General features: G+C 46.1%; 1 protein-coding gene and 1 long non-coding RNA gene across 4 annotated transcripts in view; one reads left to right on the top strand and one right to left on the bottom strand.

The window, feature by feature from the left end:
- Positions 1–24,860, top strand: part of SLC6A14 (solute carrier family 6 member 14) — a 51,924-nt gene that overhangs the window by 7,957 nt on the left and 19,107 nt on the right. The window contains exons 1-4 of one of the 3 annotated variants that reach the window (XM_053373794.1): positions 5,240–5,329; positions 19,444–19,603; positions 20,250–20,381; positions 22,987–23,151. In XM_053373794.1, the coding sequence (XP_053229769.1) occupies positions 19,534–19,603; positions 20,250–20,381; positions 22,987–23,151 (367 nt within the window). In that variant the 5' untranslated portion in view covers positions 5,240–5,329; positions 19,444–19,533. Of the gene's footprint in view, positions 1–5,239; positions 5,330–15,744; positions 15,856–19,443; positions 19,604–20,249; positions 20,382–22,986; positions 23,152–24,860 lie in introns of those variants that run through there. The other 2 variants (XM_053373793.1, XM_053373792.1) reach the window with 2 other exon arrangements.
- On the bottom strand, positions 196–14,576 carry LOC128406412 (uncharacterized). The gene is made up of 3 exons (XR_008328488.1): positions 14,491–14,576; positions 12,328–12,539; positions 196–1,007 (listed from the first exon to the last, which is right to left on the bottom strand). It is a non-coding gene; the product is annotated as an uncharacterized LOC128406412 (long non-coding RNA).

The raw sequence follows: 24,860 nt of genomic DNA on the forward strand, positions 1-24,860 counted from the left end.
AAGAGAGTGTATGTGCACCGATTCAACCTCCTTTGAAAATGACTTACATTTTGAGTATTTCCTCGTGAATTGTGACATTTATTGTTTCTTTGAAAGCAAAGATTTGGAGCCGCTCGCCAGGAGAAGGTAGGCTGGCTCCTCACCTTCAGTGAAACCTGGAAGACCTCAGCAGCAAGAAATGTTTAGGAAGCCCCATTCTGCGGCCAAAGGCCTTGGAAGTATTTTTTGGCACATTCTCAACCCCAACCACCCAATTAGATGGGAATGTGTTGGAAACTAGATGGTTGGACTGAGACACCCTAGAGAAACTTCCCCCATCAACTACTGAACGGCTGTTTATGTAACAGCACAGGAACAAGAGGAAGGTTCAACATTCCCAGGAATGTGAGTCAATCAAAAACTGAAACTGCCTGGGGAAATTAAAAGAATGATTCATGGAAGAATCCTTGCACTGCCCAGATCCAGGAATTTTGGAAGAAGGAGGTGGACGACAGTGACCTTGAGTATCTCATAAGTAACAGCAAGTCCTGTTGCCTCTCATCTGAAGAGCAGAGCGGTTGCAGTTTTCCTCCCCATCTCGGCACTGGGCTGAGCAAAGAGATTTCAAGCACTCTGCCCATCCCAGCACTGTGATGGGGAGGAAATTGTCCCCCCAGGCCCTTGTCCTTTGCTGAGGATTTGACAGGAGAGGGGTTGCCAGCTGGTCACTGTGGTGCTCTGATGTGTGCATGTGAGGTGGGAGTTGGCAGTGGCCACAGCCATCACTGACACACTAGCCCCAGATGGGAGGCAGGGGGCCCTTTGGCTGCGGGAAAAAGGGTTGGTCACTGCTGCCATCTCTAATCCCAGTGAACCCAGACATGTTCTGCACCGTAATGCAAAGCGGTCTGTGCATCCTCCTCTGCTGCGCCATCTCCATTGTGGGTTTCTATCACAGCGTCAGAAACCCAAGACAGGGGCAGCCTGTTCCTCTGTATCATTGCCAAGTCCAATGATGCTCAACTCGGCTGATGTCAAGGATGATAAGGATGGGGAGAAATCAGTCTCACTTGCATTCCAAGGCGAATCTGCCTGATTTGCACATGATCCAAAACACAGCTTTCCTTCCAGATTCTCCAGATTCTGCAGTGCACTTCTCTAGCCAAGTAATGTGTATAAAAGCACATTCACTTGGGTAAAGTGTGCCTAAAATGTACTATTGGTTAAAATAACGTAGAAAGATGCTAAAGACACATCTGTAGGCCCCTTCGATGTCTATTTCAGGACTCGCCTTATTTCTGTGGCTGTAAGTTGTTTTAAACTGTCCTTAGCCATTGTGTTGTAATGGTTGTAACTGCCACAAGAACATAAGAATAGTCTGCTGGATCAAGCAAGTGGCCCAACATCCTGTTCCATACCCTCCAACACTTCTCCAATGAAAATAGGGATGTCCCATTCCACAATCAAATCAGAAACTGGGACGGCTTCTCTAAATCAGGGACATCCCTGGAAAATAGGGACACTTGGAGAGTCTGCTGTTCTCACAGGGGCCAACCAGATGCCCCAGTGGAAAACCCAGAGGCAGGATTCGAGTACAAGAGCACTTTCCCCTCCCTAGGAGGGCAACCAGAAGCACTTTTGCCTCTGACTGTGGCGGTAGAGCATAGCCCTCCTGGCGAGTAGCCATGGGTAGCCTTCTTCTCCTTGAGTTTGCCCAATCCTCTTTTAAAGCCACCCTAGTTGATTGCCTTCTGGTGGAGCAAGTTCCACACTTAGACTATGTGCTGCTTGGAAAAAATACTGTCTTTTATCTTTCCTAAATCTTCCAGGATTCAGCTTCATTCGATGTCCACGAGTTCCAGTGTTATGAGAGAGGGAGAAAAACTTTTCTCTACCCATGTTCTCCATGCATTTGACTGCATGCCAAGCACAAACTTCAGTCATGCTGCTCCTTACTCACCTTTTCTCTAAACTAAGAAGTCTCAAATGCTACAACATTTCTTCAGAGGGGAGTCACCCCCACCCCCTTGATTATTTTTCAGTTGCCCTTATCTGAACCTTTTCCAACTCCACAATAGCCTTCTTGAGGTGAGTCGGCCAGAACTGTCCATATGACTCCAAATGTGGTTGCACCATAGATTTCTATAATGGCATTCATGATATCTGCCGTTTTATTTTCAATTCTTTTCCTAATGATCCCTAGCATGGAATTTGCCTTTTCTACAGCCACTGCATACTGGCTCAACATCTTCATCAAGCCATCTCATATGAAGGCCTGTCATTTCCAGCTCAGATCCCATTAGCACATATGTGTATCACTTCACACTTGTTTCCACTGAATTGCATTTGCTATTTTACTGCCCATTGCACCCGTTTGGAGAAGTCGTTTTGGAGCTCTTTGCAATCTCTTTTTGTTTTAACAACCCTGAACAATTTAGTGTCATCGGCAAATTTGGCCACCGCACTGTTTGTTTCTAACTCTAGATCATTTATGAACAAGTTAAAAAGCACAGGCTCCCATACCAATCCTTATGGGACTCCACTTTCTACTTCTTCCAGTCAGAGAACTGCCCCTGATACCTTGTGGTAAAGGGAGGGCTAATAATAATAATAATAAGCACTGCTCTGCAAAGATGTCCATATTAGGCAAGATTGTATGCAAACATTTGTATATTGGGAGAAATTCACACTAAAATCAGATGAATTTCCACGAGGACTTCAAAAAATCCACAAACTAAATTTAAGGTTGGAAAAATGAGTACAGGCAGCTTCCAATTTTCACAGGGGTTACGTTCCAAGGTACCGTGCATTTAAGCGAAATCGCATATATTTGAAATACCACTGGAAAAGTCCACCCTCACTCTGCCCCTTTCTGTGAAGTTTACAGCAGGTCACTTCCAGGTTCCGCACTATGCACGTGTGCGCAGTTGCACACATACTGAATGCGTGTGAATGGTGTGTGTGTGCCTGTAACTGATAGAGCACAATTTTAGCATTTTTGCCAACCCAGTGGTGCACATTGCACCATTAGAGTTAGAGTTAGAACAGGGATGGTTAGCTCTCTCTGTGTTGTTGGACCACAACTCCCATCAGCCCCCGCCAGCAGAACCAATGTCCAGGGAGGCTGGGAGCTGTAGCCCAGCAACATTTGGAGAGCTACAAATTCCCCATTCCTGAAGGGTTTAAAAAACAAAACAACAACAACAAAACCCCTGCTTGATCTTGCTGTGCTGCATCATGGTCCTGGTAGTTGCTCAACCACCAAGTCTTTCCCACCCACACATATTCATAGATTTCATTAAATCTGAGAAGCCAAATACCATATTTTTTGCACCATAACACTCACTTTTTTCCTCCTAGAAAGTAAGGGGAAATGTCTGTGCGTGTTATGGAGGGAATGCCTACGGGTGGCATGCCTACGGATTTTCCTCCTCTAAAAACTACGTGCGTGTTATGGTCGGGTGCGTGTTATAGAGCGAAAAATACGGTAAATTACACAGAAATATGCAATATGAGTACAGTGGTACCTCGGGTTAAGAACTTAATTCGTTCTGGAGGTCCGTTCTTAAACTGAAACTGTTCTTAACCTGAAGCACCACTTTAGCTAATGGGGCCTCCTGCTGTCGCCACTATGCGATTTCTGTTCTCATCCTGAAGCAGAGTTCTTAACCCGAGGTACTATTTCTGGGTTAGCGGAGTCTGTAACCTGAAGCGCCTGTAACCTGAAGCATCTGTAACCTGAGGTACCACTGTAATAAAAAAAATCCCAGGTTGACAAAATTGATGGTGATACAGAACTGGGGTTATCTTTGGTCAGAGTCCGAATACACATGTGCCTTTGTTCTGCTTAAGGTAACTCCTGAAACTATGTCTGGACGAGAATTGGAATGCCAGGCACACCCATTTGGCCTGGAAGCAACTTGGAGCTTTCTGTGTTGAACTAACCTTGCTTTGACAGTCACTCAGCTCTCCAATTCCATCACCTGGGCAGCACCTCTTGACACATACTGTTTGACCTGGGTGTTCTCCTTCTGCCAACCTGCTTGTGTAAGGGCTGCCTCTCGCATATGTCAGATGGGGTGCCCAGCCTGGTCTTGTAAGACAGTCACTCATCTCCACCACAATGACATCTAAGTCACTGGCATGCACTCATTGCTTCTGCCAGGACTTTTCAGGGAAGACTTCCTGTTAAGGGACACTTCGCTTCCATGAGTGGCATGTGGGCAGACTTGCCCTACAAGTTGATTTACTCTGTGGATCTTGCATTTTCCACCTGCAAGTTGAGGGATGAGAACCTGTCTGAAAGTGTTTGGGTGAAAACAGAAACAAGTTGGCTGGCATACCTGTCTCTTGTCCTAGGCAAGAGGGCAGAAGGTTCCAGTGCAGTGAAGAAAAGAAAGTGCTATTTTGAAACCCCTGATACAAAGGTCTCCTAAGCATAAGAACACAAAGGTGGCCTGCTGGATTAGCCAACGGGCGCCAATCTAGTCCACCTTTCAGTTCTCACAGTGGCCAACCAGGGGCCCGTGGGAAGCCTGGAAACAGGAACAGAGAACCAGACCACTCTCCCCACTTGCAGTTTCCAGAAACTGGTAGCCAGAGGCTGACTGTGGAAGTGCAGCACAGCCATCACTGCTAGAAGCTACTGGCAGTCCCCAATAGCCTTCTCCTCCATGAATTTGTCCAGCCCCCTTTTAAAACCATCCAAGTTGGTGGCCATAACTAACTCTTCCTGTGGGTGTGAGTTCCACAGTTTAACTAATATATTGGGGAAAGTGTTACAAAGTGAGGAAAGATATCTTACAGATCTATAAACAGCAGCTGCCACTTATTCTTAGAAGAATCAATTATGAATTTTCCTTTTCTCATTCATGTTTGGTTATTAGAAGGGTGGGGACTCCCCCCTCCTAAATGTCACAACTCCATGGCACAGAAAGAACAAGCTTTCCCCTTCGCTTTCAGCATCACTTGCAGCTTGGAACTGGCCTCCCCCAGTTAATCGACTAAACGTTTTGTTACTTAATTGGCTGGTTAATCTACCAATCACATGGATTTAAGGCTGTAATCCCAACACAACCATTCCTGGGGATAACATCCGCTGAGCACCTTGGGGCTTGCTTCTGAATAAACACGTATTTATTTGTTATCTCTTTGCTTACATTTATATCCCACCTTTTTCTCCAAGGAGCTAAAGCAACTAGCCCAAGGTCACACCCAGTGAGTGGGGATTTGAATCCTGGTCTCCCAGGTCTCAACCCAGTACTCTAACCGCCAGTTTCCAAAAACAACTGAGGACATTTGCTGCTGTTGTTCTAACAGTCTTTCCCAGCTGGATAAATGGGTCTTCACTGTGAGTTGTATACTTTGTATGGTTTTGTTTTTGTTTTAAATCTGCTGTTTTTTATATTTCTAACTAGGTTGTTTTTTGCAGGTTCTATTGTACATTGCCTGAGACAACTGTGTAGAAAGTGAATAATAATAGCAGCTTGATTCCTCCTCACCCCCATAACTCCAAATCCTGCTTGAACTGGCTTTCAGACTCCTTCTTGTAAGGCCAAGCCCACCCCTCTCCACCCAGAGAAAATGCCAGAAGTCTGTTTCACAGCAGTCACCATAGCCTTGCAGTTGCCAGCCTAGTTACACACACTGGTTATATTTTTTTAAAGAAGGAAATAATGTAAATATCCCCCAGACACCCAGGTTTCCCCCACCCCCTATGAGGATTAAATTCTGTTTATCTTGCAGTGTTGACACTTTGCTTTCTGGGCACCTTGTGCTTGCACCTTTAAAAAGAACAAAACACCACAGTAGCATGACATCATTAACATTGCAAAATATACTTTCATCCTGCTAAGCAGGGATGAACGTGACTGCACAGTGCGGTTGGCATCAGGGTGTGTTGCCAAGTAAATACAGATTATCTCAGAGGAGCCTTCCATAATCATTAAGGCAAGATGCCAATAGAGTGTTTGGTTTTTTTAAAAAAAATAATCATAACAAAAACCTTCTACCAAGCCTGGGGTTGTTATAAGCCTAAGGGCTGTTTGTTATCCACCTGAGGAGTAGGGTTTCAATATCATTGTTCTGTGGCAGCTCCTTAGCAGTAGGAATTCCTCCCCATGCCTCTGTGGAGGAAGTCAAACTGCTGTGTTAGCAGCACTGAAGTGACCCCTCAGGGGCACAAGCTTGGGCAGTGTGTCTGGGGGTCCTGGGCTGCCCAGACGGCAAGACCCCTCCCTCTCGGCCTCACTGATATGGTCCAAAGGAAAGCAGAGCAAGACCTTTAGCACCAGCTTGGCTGCAGGAGTTGCTGGAAGGTGACGTACAAGGCGCCACCCAACCCTTCTTAGGGACTCCAGATTTCTGTAGGTTTACTCCTTAGCCTTTTCTTCTCCTGAAGATATCTTGCAAGGCAGTAGAGGTTTAAGATCAGGGTTTTCCTTCTCCTAGATGGGCTCACTTCCCAGGTGGATGAGCACCATCTGCTGTGTGGGGGAGGGGGGTGGCGAACCAAGACATCTGGGACCTGAGGCAAAGTACAAAATGGTGGGCCCCCTCCAGGGAAGATGGGGGTGAGTGAAGGTCTACATTGGGAATAAGGGCAGTGGAATCAAATCAGGCTTACCTGACAGTTGAAGTGAGAATCAAAGGCCTTTGTGGGGTGGCACCCTGCTTTAAATCACACCTTGTAGGTGCAGACCCCAGGAACACCCAGAGGGAAGCTCCCACCATTTCCTCCCTAGGGGTGGGAGGAAACCAGTAGTGTCTCCTATTTGTCAAGAGGCCACTGTAGAGAAGGTGGGGGTAGGGGGACTTCCAAACAGGATGTTGAGTCACCACAGCCATCACTGTCATTATGGAAGTGGCAGCAGCACTGGGTGATGCATTTCTTGGAAGCCAGATCTGCTGCCCCTGTGGATCCTGCCACCCAAGGCAATTGCCTCATCTTGCCAGTGTGGTGTTGTTGTAAGGAGCAGTAGACTCGTAATCTGGGGAACCGGGTTCACGTCTCCGCTCCTCCACATGCAGCTGCTAGGTGACCTTGGGCTAGTCACACTTCTCTGAAGTCTCTCAGCCCCACTCACCTCACAGAGTGTTTGTTGTGGGGGAGGAAGGGAAAGGAGAATGTTTGCCGCTTTGAGACTCCTTATGGGGAGTGAAAAGCGGGATATCAAGTCCAAACTCCTCCTCCTCCTCTTCTTCTTCATAGAAGGGCCAGCCCTATTATCTTGTTTGAAAATAGTTTTAACTGGTTCATCCTGAGACCCTACATTGAGGGGCCAATAATAAATTGAAATACAGTGGTACCTCAGGTTAAGAACTTAATTCATTCTGGAGGTCCGTTCTTAACCTGAAACTGTTCTTAACCTGAAGCACCACTTTAGCTAATGGGGCCTCCTACTGCCGCTGCGCCGCCAGAGTATGATTTCCTATAGCAAAGTTCTTAACCCGAGGTACTATTTCTGGGTTAGCGGAGTCTGTAACCTGAAGCGTATGTAACCTGAAGCGTATGTAACCCGAGGTACCACTGTAATAATGATAGCTTGGAGCAAATTGGTTTCTTTTTAGGGCCAGTCTTCAGAAAACACTTTTGTTATTATTGGCAAATGATAGCCTTGTGCACTTCTGGGCAGGAGGGCATGAATCTCAAACACCTGTGGGAAGCTGAGTGGGTGACTCAAGAAGCAGGTCTTTTATTGTGATTACAACCCTATCTCCCAAGTCATGCCTGCCTTGGCTACTTTGCTGTGTAGCTTTTGGTGCCTTGTTAAAACCCATCCTTAATTGCATCCTCCCCCCGGACATTTGCTGCTTTCTGTTCTGCTTATGATGTCGTTGTTGTTGTTTGTTTGACAGTGAAAAACCATTGCTACATTTAATTTTGGATAGATGAATGAGCAGCTAGGAGTTATGATGGAACCTCTGTTTTCAGAAGCAGTCTACATCTGCTTACCAAACGGTGTGGACATATGACAGTGAGGGCTCGTTGTCCTCTTAAGTCCCTCTTGTGGGCATCCCATTGGAACAAAGGAAATTGCATGTGCTGAGTCAACCAATGATTCATCGCACTCAATAATTGTCTACATTGACTGGAAGCAACTTTCCAGGGTTTCAGGCAGGGGACATTCCCAGCCCAACCTAGATGCCAGGGGTCACACCTGGGGCCTTAACATGCAAGACAGATGCTCTGCTACTGATCTATGGTCTCTTCCAGATGCATCAACTTGCAAGAAACTGGATTCTGACCTAGTTTGGGCTTTGGTCTGGCCCAGCAGGGTTCCCTTATGTAAATGCAAATATATTTTGTTATACAGTTGTATACCAATTTAATCTGTCTCTTAAAAATTATTCTGGCAGATTTATGCTGCAAAGGTTATTAGTTTTAGCCCTTGATGGTCACGAGGCTTGCAACTTTAATTTCCATTACTTCTCATTTTACAATAAATGGACTTGAAAACTGTATTATAGCAGCCCTTGCAAGCCTAGTGCCCTTCGTATGTTTTGGACTACAGCTCCCATGAGCCCCAGCCAAGGCTGCATCATTCCAAAAATGTGGTGGAGATCACCTAAAAAAGGGGGGGTTATATACATATATGGCTAATACAGCGTCTAGACTAGCCCCAAACCAGGTGTGGCATGGTGCCTTGAGTGCTCCCCCAAAAGCATTCAAAGCCCAAAATTGTCATGAATCAAGGTGCTTTCTGCAGAAGGTTTTCCTTTTCTTGTGCTTTTGAAAGGAGGCAATTTAGTAAGAAAATTTGGAGATTCCTGCTGGATCAGACCTAAGGTTGTAACAACCACAACAGAATAACGATCCCCTCCTTCAAGCCCTCTTTAAACCACTTTTGTGCAGCTACAAATTCCACTAGCTAATTGTGCCCCCTTTCACTTTGCTCTCTGCCTCTTGCAGGCTGGTTTCATTGGGTGGCCCCTGAGTTCTAGTGGCATAAGAGGCAGGTGGTGAAAAATGATCCCTGCCTGCTTTCTCTGCACCATGCATGTTTTTTATAACCCACCCACCCTTCTCCAAAGCTCCAAATGCTTTTGCTTTTCCCTTGGGGAGATATTCAAGCCAATAACAGGGAGTAGCAAATGGAATACATTGGTTCCTTCTGAATAGCCAAAGGAATGCCATGCCCCAACTGCTACATGCTTCCCACCATCAGGGTGGTGATTGGCCCAGTGTCCTTGCTGATTCTTAGGGACCGTCTTCAAATGGCCAGAACAAAAAGAATCTCAACCCTTTCTAATGTATTTCCATGGCCCTTCCAAATGGCCATGGAAATACATTAGAAAGGGTTGAGATTCTGGATCGCCAGATGAACATAGATAAATGTTCCTGAATGGTGAGAGGAATGCATTGAATGAGGGTGTGTTGAGTGGCCTCTAGCAGCCATTCAGGGGACAGAGGGTGGGGATAATTAATATCATTAGCATTTATTCATTAATCTTCTATGCAATTGTCTCAAGGCAATGTACAATAAAAACTATTAAAAACACAGCAAATCCCCAACCGAATACATGTAGAACAGAACTAAAACCATACAAAATACTAAAAGCCATTTATCCATCTGAGAAAGCCCATTGGAACAAAAAAAAAGTATTCCAATTGTACCTGGGAAGTGCAGGTGGCAGGTACCTGTTAAATCTCAACAGGAATGCTGTTCCACACTCAACATCCTGCTCCGAGTTTGTTTTGAAGGAAGGACCCTTTCTCCTGGTCACTCAGCAGAGCAAGCATTTTGCAGACATTTATTCTATGTTCTGCAGTGCAGTGCGCAGTAGGCCATCCTATCCCAGGCACTCTCATAGTCCCCTTTGGAAACAGGCATGCCCATCTGGCTTTGTGGCATATAGAAACCTTGTAGGACACGGGCGCAGAATCCCAAACCGTGCCAATGTATTCAAAACTGGCCATTTGAAGGGGGGAAACTGCTTGGCCATTTGGGGATATTCCCTAAAGAAGACTAATAAGCAACCCTTCACCCTGGTTAATGCATTCATAAATGGAAGAGATTCCAAAGGCCATTGAGAAGGAAACAACCTTTTCAATGGCCCTGGTGTTTTTTGCTATTTTCTGCCCCCTCTCCCAGCCCCACATTATCATTTTTCAAGGTACACTGGCCAGTTAGGCACAAATGTAGCTGAACCAGAAACACAAGAAGGGCCTGGATCTGGCCAGTAACCCATCAAGTCTAGCATCCCCTTCTCATAGTGGCCAACCAGGTACTCCAATGGGAAGCCTGGAAGCAAGATATGAGCACATCAGCACCCAAACACCTGCAATTCCCAGCTAGTGGGAGAAGGTTCTGTCAGCTTTGGTTCTCTCTGTTTTCTCATTTTTCTAATCTTAAATTCAGTTTTCCATGTTGCTGCAGCAATCTGTGATTTTTCCTTTTTTTCCTTCCAAAAAACCCTCATGAAAATTCTTCAGCATTTTAGTGCAAATTTCTCCTAAGAAACACATCTTTGTATGCAGTTTTGACTCATTCACACATGCATGCAGGCAATTTCTCTTTAATATATTACATTTTTTGTATGCTGTTTTCACTAACATATTTGTTTTTATGCACAACTTCCCCAAATATTTGGATTCTTGTAGTCATTTGGTAGGTTGGAAAACCACAGTGCAAAATTTGGAAAGCTGCAAATTCTGAAGGATGTCTTAAAATCTGAACTGGATTGAATTTATCCTCACCTCACATTTTTGACCTCAGCTACTGATATTTGGAGGCACGCTTCCTTCTACAGTGGAAGAACATAGGTATCAGGGGCACCAACTATAGGGAGCCCTGGGGGCCTCACAAAGCATCTTGCAAGACCTTGGAGATGCTATCAAAGGCCTTGTGAGACCTTGGAACCTGACTTCCGGTGGCACTGGAAAAGTCAGGTTCTGAGGTCACGGGGTGTGTGACATCATGACATCACATCACGATGTCACATCATGATGTCATGTCACATATGCTGGGCACCTATAAGCCGAGACCCAAGTTGGCGTCCCTGATAGCTATTGAGGCAATCAAAAGATTTCTTCTTGACTTCTAAATGGGGACATTTGTGTACTGTGTGTTGAAACTGTCAGTACTGCAATGTCTATCTATGGTGCTGCCACATTTGGAATAGAGTACATATTTCTGGTCACCACAGTCTGAAAAGGATATTGTAAGTGCAGGAAAGAAGTATTTTGGTCTGATCTGTATAGGGAATCTCTTAATGTATGTTGTTTTAATATCTGTTAGAAGCCTCCCAGAGTGGCTGGGGCAACCAAGTGAGATGAGTGGGATATAAATAATAAAATGATGACTGTGATGATGATGATGAACACCAACTTGCTTAACGTTTGCTGATCTAGCAATGCTCTTATTAAGTCCTTAAATCTGGAGACATAGGCCATTTCCAGATCTCAACAATACTAATAATATCCGGACCTATCCTTTGTGACATTTTGGTGGCCTAATAAAGATAGTGCCCCAAAATGGATTCTAGATTCTAACTTTTTATGCAACTTTAGAAATTTTTTTTTAAAAAAATTAAGCAATTTGGATGCAAAATTCTAAAGTGGAAAAAGCAATACCATTGGGCAGGGGGTGGTTCCCAAATGAGGTTACATACAAAACAAGACAGTCCCTTCTCCACAGGCTAATAATCTAAGCAAACACAACACAACACAAGGGAAAGTGGAGCAGGAGGTAAGAGGAATAAAGCAATCTCAGGCACCTAAAATTAGCCTGTACCTGCTTGACATAACTACTGCCTTGTTTCTCTTCACTCCTGTTTCCCACCTGTTCCAAGACACCTGTGTTGTTCCTAAGGGTGGCAATGGATCAAGGTAATTTTCTTCTTTTGAATTCCCACAGATGGGGAGTCAGTCACTGTACGTTAGGAACACAGGAAGCTGTCCATCAGTAGTATCGTACACTGACTGGCAGCAGCTCTCCAGGGTTTCAGGCAGGGATCTCTCCCAGCCCTACTGGGAGATGCCATTGGAGACTGAACCTGGCATATTCTTCTGCATGCAAAGCAGGTGCTCTGCTGCTGACCTATGACCCCTCCCTTTTTCCTTCTTATTTCTCAGCAGCCCTTTGTGCACCCTGAAACCTCACCACACGCAGGTAACCTTATTCTAATGTCTGCTATCTCCTCCCACATTCCATCGTAAGTCTCTTCCCTGTTGCAAACTCACAGCTTCATCTCCACCCCTCACTCCCGCCCACAAAAGATCCCGGTTGCTTTGTTTACCCACTTTTCCTGGTAACTCAAAAGCTTGCACACTCTTCTGTGCCATTCTGGTTGCTCTAATGGTCTTCAGTTTTTGGTTTCTACCTCCTTATGAGTCAACCTACCTACCTTGGTTTTATTGCTCCAGCTGCTGTTGTGATGGTGACTTTGGTTTTTCCAGATACATTGCAAGACACCTTGGAGAGTTGTTAGTTCAGAGTGAATGAAATTCTGCATTGCACAGCAACTGTGTGGGTGCAGGAAAAGTGATGGGGCAATTCTGGATTTTCCTCTTTGAAGTCACCCTTTCTCTCAGCTGACTGTGAAGCAAAGTTCTGGATCTGCAAAGAATGAAAGAAGAAGCGTGAAGAAATGTTGAACTGGCAGCTATCCTTCACTTGCCTTACCCTTTCTACTTAAACCCCTCCCCCCCCACCGGATTTATGTGTTCTTCAAACCATGGCAAAACCTCTCACATTCCCAATATTTATTTTATTTTATTTATCCCGTTTCAATATTGCCTTTCCTCCAAGGAGCTCAAGGTGGAATGCATGCTTCTCCCTCTCTGCATTTTATCCTCACAACAACCCTGTGAGGGAGGCTAGAATGAGAGGCGCCTTTGAACCCTGGTCTCCCAGGTCCTACTCTAACAACCTTCATTTCATTTTCATTTCATTTCATTTATAATTTGCATACTGCTTTTCTGTATTGCTACACAACAAGGCAGTTTACAGACAGAAGAAACAAGGAAATATACAACAAATATCACACATCTTACAACCATCTAATCCAATACAAGTCATACCAAAAATATGACTTAAAATAAACAACATATCAAATAATGTAGTATTCAATAATCCATTAGAATGTAGTGGCTGGGACAACCCAGTCAGAGAGGCAGGGTACAAATAATTATGATTATTATTATAGTACACAACAAAATCAACACTCAAGTATCAACAAATAACGATTGGAAATTTGCTCTCAACAATTACAATAAACCATTACTTAAATTATAATCAATAAAAATAGCAGCAGAATTGCAATACATAAAATACCGAAATACATAAAAAGCCATGCAAAAAGAAGCAATAAAATTAAAAGAATCCCTGCCGCCAAACTCCTCCCCTTCCAACTGTTTCTGGTCTTCTTAAAGCCCTTCTGTAGGAGAGGCTCTGTTCAGCTGGATTTGGCTGTGGGTGGGGGAGCTAAAACTCTTTTGTCCTCCTGTCCACTACTTGCTCCCTAGACTGCAAACATCTTATCCAAGCAATGCAATCTCATTTTTTTCCTAGCTTAGCTTTGCTTGTCCCTCAGATGCAAATGCTGTCCTGCTTTGCACTGTTCAAGAGTGCAAAGCTATACTGTGGGAGTTGACTCGAAAAGCAAGGAAACACAGACCTTGTGTGCTTCCCTTCAGGAGTGCCAACTTGAATAAAATATTATGGGGGCGCAGGTGGGCTCCGCCCCACATAATTGATCACATGACACAACACACACAAGACCATTTGAATGGCAATGCCCATCAACTTTGCAGGGGCCTGGCCCCCTCAAATATTTTATCTTGGGGGCCAAAGCCCCCAGGCCCCTAGGAGATGGCTTCTATGGTTCCCTTTTAAAAAAAGATGGAGCTGAAAAGCGTACTTTGCAAAATGTATGAATGTTATTGCTCCAAATAAAATGAAATGTGTGGATAGAGGTTGAGAGGGGAGAAAGTGAGAGAGACTGTGATTCTGAAAAGTTAGCAGAGACATTTCTCTCCCTCCCCCTCTCCCTCCCCCCCCCCCAATTCTCATACACACACAGCAGTCCGCGATAAAGAGCCAGGCAAAAATGAATGGAATGGTGGATAATTGGACTGAAAGGGAGGAATAGATGGAGGAATAGATGCCAAAACAGTCCTAAAGAGGCAGTTGATGATGGATTGAAAAGAAAGCTCAGTGGACAGATAGTTCTTTAGCATCCTGCTGCCTACTTTTCCTTCCTGGAATCAGGCACAGATTTTATCTTTCTGGCCTTCTAAATGGAGAAGCTCTATGCCCCTGCTCTTGCCTTCGGCAGGGCTCTGACTCAGTGGCTGAGCACCCACTTTGCAGGTGGAGCCCAGGTTCCATCTGATGGCCTCTGCAGGTTGGGATGAGAATGTCGCCCGCCTGAAACCATGGAGAGCCACTGCCAGTCAGTGCAGGCAATACTGAGCTGGTTGTACCCAAAACGATCTCATTCTGTACCAGGCAGTTTTCTATGTTCTTATCAAATCCACCCTTAATACAAAACTATGAGGACTAGTACCTTGTTTTGTTCTTAGAAGAAGAGCTGTAGCTCCGTGGCAGAGCATCTGCCTTGAATGCAGAAGGTCTCAGGTTCAACCCCCAAAGGCATCTCCAGGCGGAGAGGGAGGGAGAGAGAGAGAGAGAGAGAGAGAGAGAGAGAGAGAAAGCCTCTGCCAGTAAGGATACTGGGGTCGATGGACCAACCATCAGATCCAGATGAGTGCACAATCTGTGTACACAAACCGACTGAACTGCACACGCCTATGGTTCTTAATGTGCGCTATTCAGCAAGGGTACCATCTATGTACATTAGTGCGCACACTTATCTTATACAGGAGTAGATTATTAGTTGATTGTATGGTGTTACAAGGCAGCACACTGGGGGGGATCAAATTTTGGCAGCCTTCACCCCCACCCCCGCGCAACAGGGCAGTGTCCAACCTACGGGTTCTGTGTCAAAGTACTTTTTTGGCCCACTTGGTATGAAAAGTTGGGCTGTCCTGGGTTAGAGTGTCTGGGACTAGGACACGGGAAAGACCAGGTTTGAAGCCTGCTCAGCAGTGAAGCTCCTGATGGGTGACCCTGGGGGCCACTCCCAGCCTCTCAGTCTAACCTACCTCACTGGGTTGTTGCTGGGCTTAAGTGAGAAAGGGGAGAAGCATGCAGGCCACCTTGATCTCCTTGGGGACCAATATGTGGGACATAAATGTAAGAAGTAAATAAATAACCGAGGCAGCTTGGACTCCTCTTCAACGTCCCGTGTGGACCAGGCTAGTGTAAGGAAGCTCCCGCCGCCGTTGTGAAAAATCCATATTAAAATTTTGAAGCGGGTAAGGGAAGCCTTGCTAGAGAGGGGGAAACGGGAAGGGCGGCTGGTGCGCAGATGAGCAAAGGGTGGAGAGGGGGGGAGGAAAGAAGTATGGGACGCCTGAGCGGCAGAGACGAGGGGAAGTGAACTTAGACGTGAATCCATTGAAGAAAAGGGAAGCGACAGAGGAACGTTTGAACGGCTACCTGTCCTCCTGAGACCGGGGTAGGCTCCGATTTGGGGCGGGGGGACAAACTGCCTGAATGGAGAAGTGGAGGCGGGTGACGGGTACGCTGCTCCGCGGCCTCCTCCCCACGTGCTGTGCCCAAACGGGACGGGACATGACCGGGTGGGGGAGGGGAGGGGCCTGCCCTTCTCCCGGTTCCACCTGTAAGGTCCCTCCCGGAGAGGTGGAGGAGGAGAGCAGCTAGGGCGGGCCCGGCCCGCCTCGCCCCATAAAAGCTACCTGGACGGGACGGCAGGAGGTAGCAGTCTGCGAAGGACTCCGGGCTTCGAGCACAGACAGCAATGGGGTGGCTCAGCTTGCCGTCTTTCCTGCGGTGCGGTAACAAGGAGGTGAGTCCGCACAGTGATGGGCAAGATGCAGCCGAACAGGCGTCACCGGCGTCCGGCCGGACGCGCAAGGAGGGACGGGAGGAGGCTGCTCGGAATAACCAGGATGCCCCGCAAACAAACTGTGGTGCCTCGACTGAAAAGTCCGCCTCCCCACTAAATAACATGGGGCAGCAAGCCGGGGTGCGCGGAAGCTCCTAGGGGCTCCTCCTCCTCCATATGTGGTAGAGGTTTAGATTGTAAGCTCCTTGCGGCAGGTAACTTCTGCCTATTCTCCTCCTCCTCTTTGCCTGTAGCCTTTTTCAGAGCGCAAGAGGGAAGTTTTGTGTGCCCCGTTGCCCATGCATCTTTGCACCCCCTGTGCATCAAAGCCCCCTCAGTTCAATGGGTCGCTCATTCAAGTTGCAAGGAGGGGGCCGCTTCCTGTAGTATGAAGGATTCTACATTTAGAGCGAGTTAGTGATGGGTAGTTTCATCGGAGCCAACTCCGAGGGGCCAAGGTACCTTTGATTCCGTCCCCCCCCCCATAAAATATTTGAGACGACTGCCTCCCCCATTGATGGGCATTGCCATTCAAATGGTGTGTGTGCCCCGTGTAGTGTGATCGATTATGCAGGGCGGGGCTCTGATTTGCTTTTGGATCTATAGATACTTTGGGATATATAGACACAGATATATGACGAACAATAGCTTGCAAATCAGAAATGCTCAATTCTTACAGCAAAGGGTTTGGGCTTGTGCCTTCATCACTTGCTCTGCTTTTTGCTACAATAATTTAAAAGTCCTGCTTGCTAAGTCACTGGCATAAATAGATGGTTTTAGTCAGTGCCTTAGCTGGGGGGCGGGGCTAGCCAGGTTTTTTGCCTTGTGACTCCTCCAGAGGGGCGCCATTGAGGCTCCCTGCCTGTGTGTGGAGTTTTTTGGGGGGGGTTGCACGTGGGCTTGGGGTGCCAAACTGGGTCTTTGACCTGGGTGAAATAAAGCCTGGTTTCGCCCCTGGTTTTAGTGATTAACTGCGTCTTATCAAGATCCAGAGCAAGGGAACAAGTGTCTGAACTGCTGTAGTTCGAGGCTCTCATTACAGTCTTATCGCTAAGTATATCGATATAGATACAGACGAACGAATAGCATTCTACCCCAGGGTGAGACCAGGGGTAGGGGAAGCGGAGTCAGAAGCGAAAGGGGGAACAAAGGCTTGCATGACTGAAGATTAGCAATTACAGCAGGGTTCTGGCAGCCCAAAGGCTTCCACAAGGTTGAACAGAAGAGCTCACCTTTGTTGCTCCCCTCTTGGGAACCTCTGACGGAGCAGAAATGGCCAAGAGGTAAAAGGGTTAACGTGCGCATAGTGAGGGATTTTGATGGGCGGTGACTGATCAGTTAGTTAAGTATTTCTGCTGTTTTACTTGATCTGGGGGGCAACTACCCCCTGCCCCCCCGGCCATGCCCATGAGGATTGATCCTGGGTGTGGGTGTGTGTTTAAAAAAGTATCAGAACTAAAGTGGCAGGTGCATGTGAGGGAAGCATTGGTATTTTTATGCCGCGAACTGCCATGAGATCTAAAGGTGGCCGACAAATTTATTTTGACTTTGCCATATAATTAAAGCATACTTGAAACACACAACTCTCCCCCCTCCAAAAAAAAAAGGATTCTGGGAAGTGTAGTTAAGGGTGGTGGGGATTGTTGCTCTGCTGCGGGCAAATTGCAGCTCCTAAGACGCCTTGGGACCCTGGGTGCCTGAGCACCACCTACAAAATTCCCATGAATGGGCTGGGCACCCACAAATTTCAGCGCCAGGACCAGGCAAGCTGCGTGGTACCCACCACAGCCCCGGGCACCCACAGTCGCAGGGCCAAGATGGCACTCCTACCTTGGAGGAATCCATGCTCTGCATGTAGAACTAAAGATTCTCTGCCTTTTTCTCAGCTGATTTTAAAGCAACAGCAGTCATTTCAGTTGCAGCCCAGGACATGCTCTGACCTGGATATCCACAGAAAAATTGAGTTATGTGAAATGCTTTTCTGCTTCACTGTTGCTGCTGTTGATTCTGCCCTGATGGTGGAGAAATACAGGAAGGACCTGGCTGCTAGATCAGGTCTAAGGCCCACTGGCCCAGCTCCCCTTTCGGCCTCTGGGAAGCAGAAGCAGCGCATGAGTGCAAGAGCAACTCCCCCCCCCCCCCGCCTGCAGCCCCCTGGCATTCAGGCTCATCTCTTCCATCTCTGCCCTTTGATTGGTAAACCTTGAGAGCTTCACCATGGGGGGGGGCATTATTAACCTTGTCCTTGGCTCAGGTGCCTTTCCTGAGTCTCCTGCCTTTAATTGCTGCATTGTTATAAGTGGCTTTCTTTTATTGTGTATTTCAATCATGGGTGTTTATAGTTTAATGTTGGTGTAACTTGGCTTTTTTATTTTGTAAACTGCCAAGAGCATAGGCACATAAGAAGAGCCTGCTGGATCAGGCCAATGGCCCTTCTAATCCAGCATCCTGTTCTCACAGGGGCCGACCAGATGCCCCCAAGGGTAGACCCCAAGAAGGATATGAGCACAACAACAAACCCTCCAATGAAAATAGGGGTGTCCTATCTAATAATAATAATAATAATAATAATAATAATAATAATAATAATTTTGCTATTTGCTGCCCACTTTGGGCAGCTTCCAACATATTTAAAAGATAACCAAACATTAAACATTAAAAAAACTTTCCTATATAGGGCTGCCTTTAGAGGTCTTCTAAAGGTTGTACAGTGGTACCTCGGGTTAAGTACTTAATTCGTTCCGGAGGCCAGTCTTAACCTGAAACTGTTCTTAACCTGAAGCACCACTTTAGCTAATGGGGTCTCCTGCTGCCGCTGCATGATTTCTGTTCTCATCCTGAAGCAAACTTCTTAACCCAAGGTAGTATTTCTGGGTTAGAAGAGTCTGTAACCTGAAGCGTATGTAACTTGAAGCATATGTAACCCGAGGTACCACTGTATACTTATCTCCTTGGCTCAGGGGGTCACATAACTCCATACTTTCCAGCATTTCTCTGGTGAAAACAGAGACGTCTTAAGACATTCTGGGATCAAATAAGAAATTGGGATGGCTTCTGTCAATCTGGGACCATCCCTGGAAAATAGGGGCAGTTGGAGGGTCTGCAAGAGCACTTTCTCCCCTGAGATTCCTAGAAACTGGTGTCCAGAAGCATTATGCCTCTTGTAATGGAGGCAGAACATAGTCGCCATGGCTGGTGAGCATTATAACTGTCGTTATATAACAAAATGGGTCTACTTGGGCCTTGTCGTGTATGTAAATTAATGTAAACTAATTAATATAAATTAATAAATATTAAGTATTGGGCTGCATCCAATTAAGTTTTACTCAGAGTAGACTTATTGAAATGGATGGACCTAAGATGGGCATGTTCATTAATTTCAGTGGGTCTACACTGAGTATATAATAAATTAATATAATAATTGGCATGCATTCTTTTGTATCATCTCTCTCTCTCCCTCTCTCGCCAATGTTCATTCATGGACAGAATGGTGGGATGCAAAGGTTTTGATATAAATGCATGAATGACTTTCTCTCTTCCTTCTTAAAGGATTTCACTTTGTCTACTGAGAAAATTACCGAAAAAGATGAAGAGAGTGAACGAGGAAACTGGTCGCGCAAATCAGACTACCTCCTCTCTATGGTTGGCTATGCCGTTGGCTTGGGGAATGTCTGGCGCTTTCCATACCTCACCTATAAGGATGGAGGAGGTAGGCTTTCTGTTTGTGCTTCCTGTGTCAGTGGCAAGGCCATCCTAGAAGGAGAAAGTGGAGAAGCACCTTAGTGGAGCGTTTGTTGAAGTTGCCTGTCTTATAATGCATGCTGGCAAACAGCTGCTTACCTACTCACCTAGAGTGTGTTGAAAGTGCCTTTAGGCGACCAGCCAAGGAAATTTCCATGAAAGGCATTTCTTCCCACTCCTCATCCAGCCCTTGAGACACAAACAGCATGAATGCTGCAGGCTAGAAATAACTTACATTGTGCCAAGTGTGGTTGGCATAAAAGGTGCAGTGCTTCGAGCAATGCCCGCCAACCCCAGTCAGGAAGGGTGTTGGGAGTGGGAGCCCCAAACACCAGATTTCTAGAAGCCCGGTTTAGATTTACGCAGAAGTTGGGGTAATACTTTAACAACAGAATTCATCCAAATGCCAAATGCCTGTTTAAGGGTGCTTTTTTCCGGGGTGGGGGTGTAGCGATTATGATTCTCTGTGCCCACACCAGCAGCAGGCTGCTAATCTGCCTATTCCCCAGTGTGTTTGTGGTGCGTAACATTTTGTTGCCTTTGTATATGCACACGTCTTGGAAGGTTGGCTGGTCCAATGCTCACATTCTTTCCTTTTGTTGTCTTCTTGGCAGGGGCCTTCTTGATACCTTATACCGTCATGCTGGCTCTGGCTGGGCTGCCTTTGTTCTTCCTGGAATGCTCGCTTGGGCAGTTTGCCAGCTTGGGACCCATTTCTGTTTGGAGAATTCTACCCCTTTTACAAGGTTGGCATTGTTACCCTTTCCACGTTGGTTTCCACTGGGCTGCCCTGAAACATCCACACACTCACACACATACACAACACTTCCTGGGAAGGTTTCTGTTTGTAGCTCTCTAATGCAAAATCGAGGGTGGTTTGTGCTCATTATTTTATTTTGGAATGTATTTTAATCTACCACCCTCTCATAATATATCAGGGTAGTGCAGAGCAATATACAAACATTTTTTTAAGCAGCACAGAACAGACAATTTGTGTGAGTTTTAAGCAACCGCATAGGCCTGCCAGCATGATAACACCTCCAAGAGATGCCTGAGAAGTGAGGGTGCTTGCTGGATCACTGCTGGAAGAGTGCCCCACAGAATGGGGCTGGTGACACTAAACGCCTGAGTTACGGATGAAGCCATTTGGGCCATTGCAACGTGAGGGGCAACAAACAGCACTCCTCCGGGTGATCTCAGGGATTGGACCACAGGCAGTCCTTAAGGTGCCCTAGACCCAAGTTGTTCAGGGGTTTATATATCAGCACAACAGCCTTGAACATATGAATATAAGAAGAGCCATGCTGGATCAGGCCAAAGGCCCATCTAACCCAACAAACATCCTGTTCTCACAGTGGCCAGCCAGATGCCCCAATGTGGGTGCAGCAGCATTCTCCCCAATGGTGATTCTCAGCAACTGGTATTCAGAGGCACACAGCCTCAAACAGTGGAGGGAGACCCATAGACATTGTATGTTAAAAATGCACAGTCTGTCTCAAATTGAATTGTACATTCCTGGTAAGTTCCCTTGAATCCCTCTTCAAAGAATAAAGAAGTCAATAAAAGAAGTTTACTTACATCAGTTCAGAGTTGAATCCCTGAAGGCAGACTTAGTTACAAATATGTACATGTGGATCTACCCCATATGGGGGAGTAATCCCAGTGTTCTGCTAGCTGAGAGCTAGCAGAGCAGTCCTAGCTAGAAGCTGGTCAAATGAAGAAAGAAGTGAAAAAGAGAGAGGTGTGCTGCGTGACTCGTCCTTTTGATACCTGGACAGGTTACCTCACGCCCACCTTCTAACACATGCAAAAAAGAAGGATGCTTCAGCCAGGAGGAACAGGAAGTTTCAACTGGCTGAACCAAACCTTCCCTCACACGTCTTCTCTAGCTTTTCAAGGAATGTTGTACTTGACTGCCTCTCATGGATTACATCCCACAATATTTACCCCCAAAAGAATTTGATCTAGAACTTGAGTCAATCAGTTTCCATCCACTCCGTCTTTTGCATCTTCCTTGTCTTGCTTGTGGCTTATTGGGAAAGCAGCAGAGGAAGCAAAATTGCATGCTTGGTGGTCAAAACTGTGCTACAATAATAGCATAGGGGATATTCACCACCCCTTGGGTGGAAAATGTTAAGAGGTAGGAGGCGTGATCCCTGGGGACCATTCATAAACTCAACAACACATCTGATTTGTATCCTCCTTGACTGCTTTTGCCTGGTTGGAATTGTGCCCTTAAACTCTTATAATGCCAGGGTACTGTACAGAGGTAAAATTAACATTTGTTGCTCTGTCCACTTTTGCATCTAGTATGTGGCCCCTGGAAAGGGATGCTTCCCTTAGGCTCAGTGTTGCCCATCTCTGCTCTAGAAAGTGCTTTGACCCATGTGGAATGCCGTTTTCAACTAGAAAGTTTGGAGGACAGTTTGGGCAGGTACTGGAGGGATGAGATAGGGACGGCTCCCCACAAGCCTTATTCTCCAATCATAGAATCATAGAATCATAGAGTTGGAAGAGACCACAAGGGCCATCGAGTCCAACCCCCTGCCAAGCAGGAAACACCATCAGAGCACTCCTGACATATGGTTGTCAAGCCTCTGCTTAAAGACCTCCAAAGAAGGAGACTCCACCACACTCCTTGGCAGCAAATTCCACTATCAAACAGCTCTTACTGTCAGGAAGTTCTTCCTAATGTTTAGGTGGAATCTTCTTTCTTGTAGTTTGGATCCATTGCTCCGTGTCCGCTTCTCTGGAGCAGCAGAAAACAACCTTTCTCCCTCCTCTATGTGACATCCTTTTATATATTTGAACATGGCTATCATATCACCCCTTAACCTCCTCTTCTCCAGGCTAAACATGCCCAGCTCCCTTAGCCGTTCCTCATAAGGCATCGTTTCCAGGCCTTTGACCATTTTGGTTGCCCTCCTCTGGACACGTTCCAGTTTGTCAGTGTCCTTCTTGAACTGTGGCACCCAGAACTGGACACAGTACTCCAGGTGAGGTCTGACCAGAGCAGCATACAGTGGCTCTATTACTTCCCTTGATCTAGATGCTATACTCCTATTGATGCAGCCCAGAATTGCATTGGCTTTTTTAGCTGCTGCGTCACACTGTTGGCTCATGTCAAGTTTGTGGTCAACCAAGACTCCTAGATCCTTTTCACATGTAGTGCTCTCAAGCCAGGTGTCACCCATCTTGTATTTGTGCCTCTCATTTTTTTTGCCCAAGTGCAATACTTTACATTTCTCCCTGTTAAAATTCAGTGTTAAATAATTTTGAGGGAATGAACATCATGGCCATTAGAAATGCTCTTCCTGCTCTTATCACGATGTCTCCTCTCTATCCCTTTAGGAGTCGGAGTCACAATGGTGATCATTTCAACGTTTGTGACCATCTATTACAATGTCATCATTGGCTACAGCCTCTACTACTTGTTTGCCTCCTTCCAAAGCGTCCTCCCTTGGGCAGATTGCAATCCTGAGTGGGCCAATGCAAATTGCAGCAAGACGAGGCTAGGTAAGACTTCCATAGCAGCAAGACTGTTCTTTCAAGCTCATTCAATAATCCTTGATCGTGTTGCAACTTATTTACAGTAAACTGATGCCGTGGTCTCTTGCTGTTGCTGAATGATGGCTTATTTGGAGTCTGGATTAGTGCATCATTTTTCTTTACCCCTCCCAAATGGTGCCTCAGTATATAAGAGCAATGTTGCAACAGCCCATCACACATCAGTGTGTGACCAAAAAACAGGGATGGACTCTGCAAATGAAGCGTGTGGACATGCATAGGTGGCACTATGCGGTTAGAAGCGAGTTTGGTTATCTGTGGCCAAGTCACCATGGGCAGAAAGCAAGCTGGGACCCTACTGCTAATGGTGTCCTCTAAGTCTGTAGTGGTTGGCAGGGTGGGGCAAGTGGCTCTTACCTGGTTTCCTGCCCACTGTGTCACTGCGGAAAGGGATGAGGATGGCATAGTGCAAACACACTGGCAGAACCAATCTGGCACTCCTATCAATGCATTTGTACTATGCTGACCTCACCACTCCTTCTTTTGGGTAAGCTGCAGCAAAACTGGAGACGGGAGGTCCACTAAGCACTGGTGCCCCCCCCCGACAGTTACTACTCTAACTACAACCTCCCCCCCCCCCGCCTGCATCTACTTCTCTGGGGAAATACAGAGTTTGCCTCCACGCTCAACAACTTCTGTTCATTTGAACCTCCATGTTACCAGTATGGAATGTGGACTGATAAAACACTGCAAAAGAGCAATCTTGATGTGGTCATATGTATGATTGCAATGCAAGGAAGCTCTGTAGTGCAATGGTAGAGTAGCCCAGGATCTCCAGGCTGGGCCAGGAAAGACTTCCTGTACAAAGCCCTGGATAGTCAGTGTAGACAATACTGAGTTAGATGGGCCTATGGTCTGACTCAGTCTAAGGAGGCTTCCTATGTTCAGTTCATTTTTCAGGATGATCTACTGATATGTATAGGCATCCATGCATAGTGGTAAAACACCACACCAAGACTCTTAATACACCTGGATGTGCAGTCAGGTTGAGATGGCCTGTTTTCTACAGTGTTTTAACCTATGTGTGCAAGTGCTGATGCAAACTGAAAAAGAACCACATAAAAAGAACCAATGCAATTGGGGTGTTAATTGGTGGCTATCAGGTCCCCCATCATTTTCTGTAGGCCAATCTTCCCTGGCCTGGTTCCTCCAGGTGTTCCTGGCCTCCAGCTCTCAGTATTAGCAGCCAGCATGGCCAGTGGTCAGGGATGATGGGGATTCATAATACAGCAGAGAGTATAGGTTCCTATACTGCTCAGCACCAAATTACCTGGAAGACCTGCTTTATCTCTTATACATTCACTGTGCTCTGCAGAAGAGTTTCTCCTGCAAGTTCCAAAGATCTCAGAAAGCCTGCTTTGCAGTAACCTGGAGCAAGGCCTTTAGTGTGTTGCCCCTGTCTGTGGAATAGCATTCTTGTTGATATACAACAGACGACCATCACCTGCACCTTGTAGAAACCATTGGAGACAGTTTTGCTCCAACAGGCTTTCCCAATTAGATAAAATGGCTCTTTACCGTAAGTGTTCAGTGGTTACGGTTTTAGTTTTGCTCTAAAGGTATTTGCTGTTTTTCTGTTTCTAACTGTTTTTGTCATATGTATAAATCACTCTGACAGTGGTTTGGGAAGTGATTAATAAATGTGACAATGCCAACAA

Source organism: Podarcis raffonei, chromosome Z (genome assembly GCF_027172205.1).
Source record: "Podarcis raffonei isolate rPodRaf1 chromosome Z, rPodRaf1.pri, whole genome shotgun sequence".
Taxonomy (NCBI): domain Eukaryota; kingdom Metazoa; phylum Chordata; class Lepidosauria; order Squamata; family Lacertidae; genus Podarcis; species Podarcis raffonei.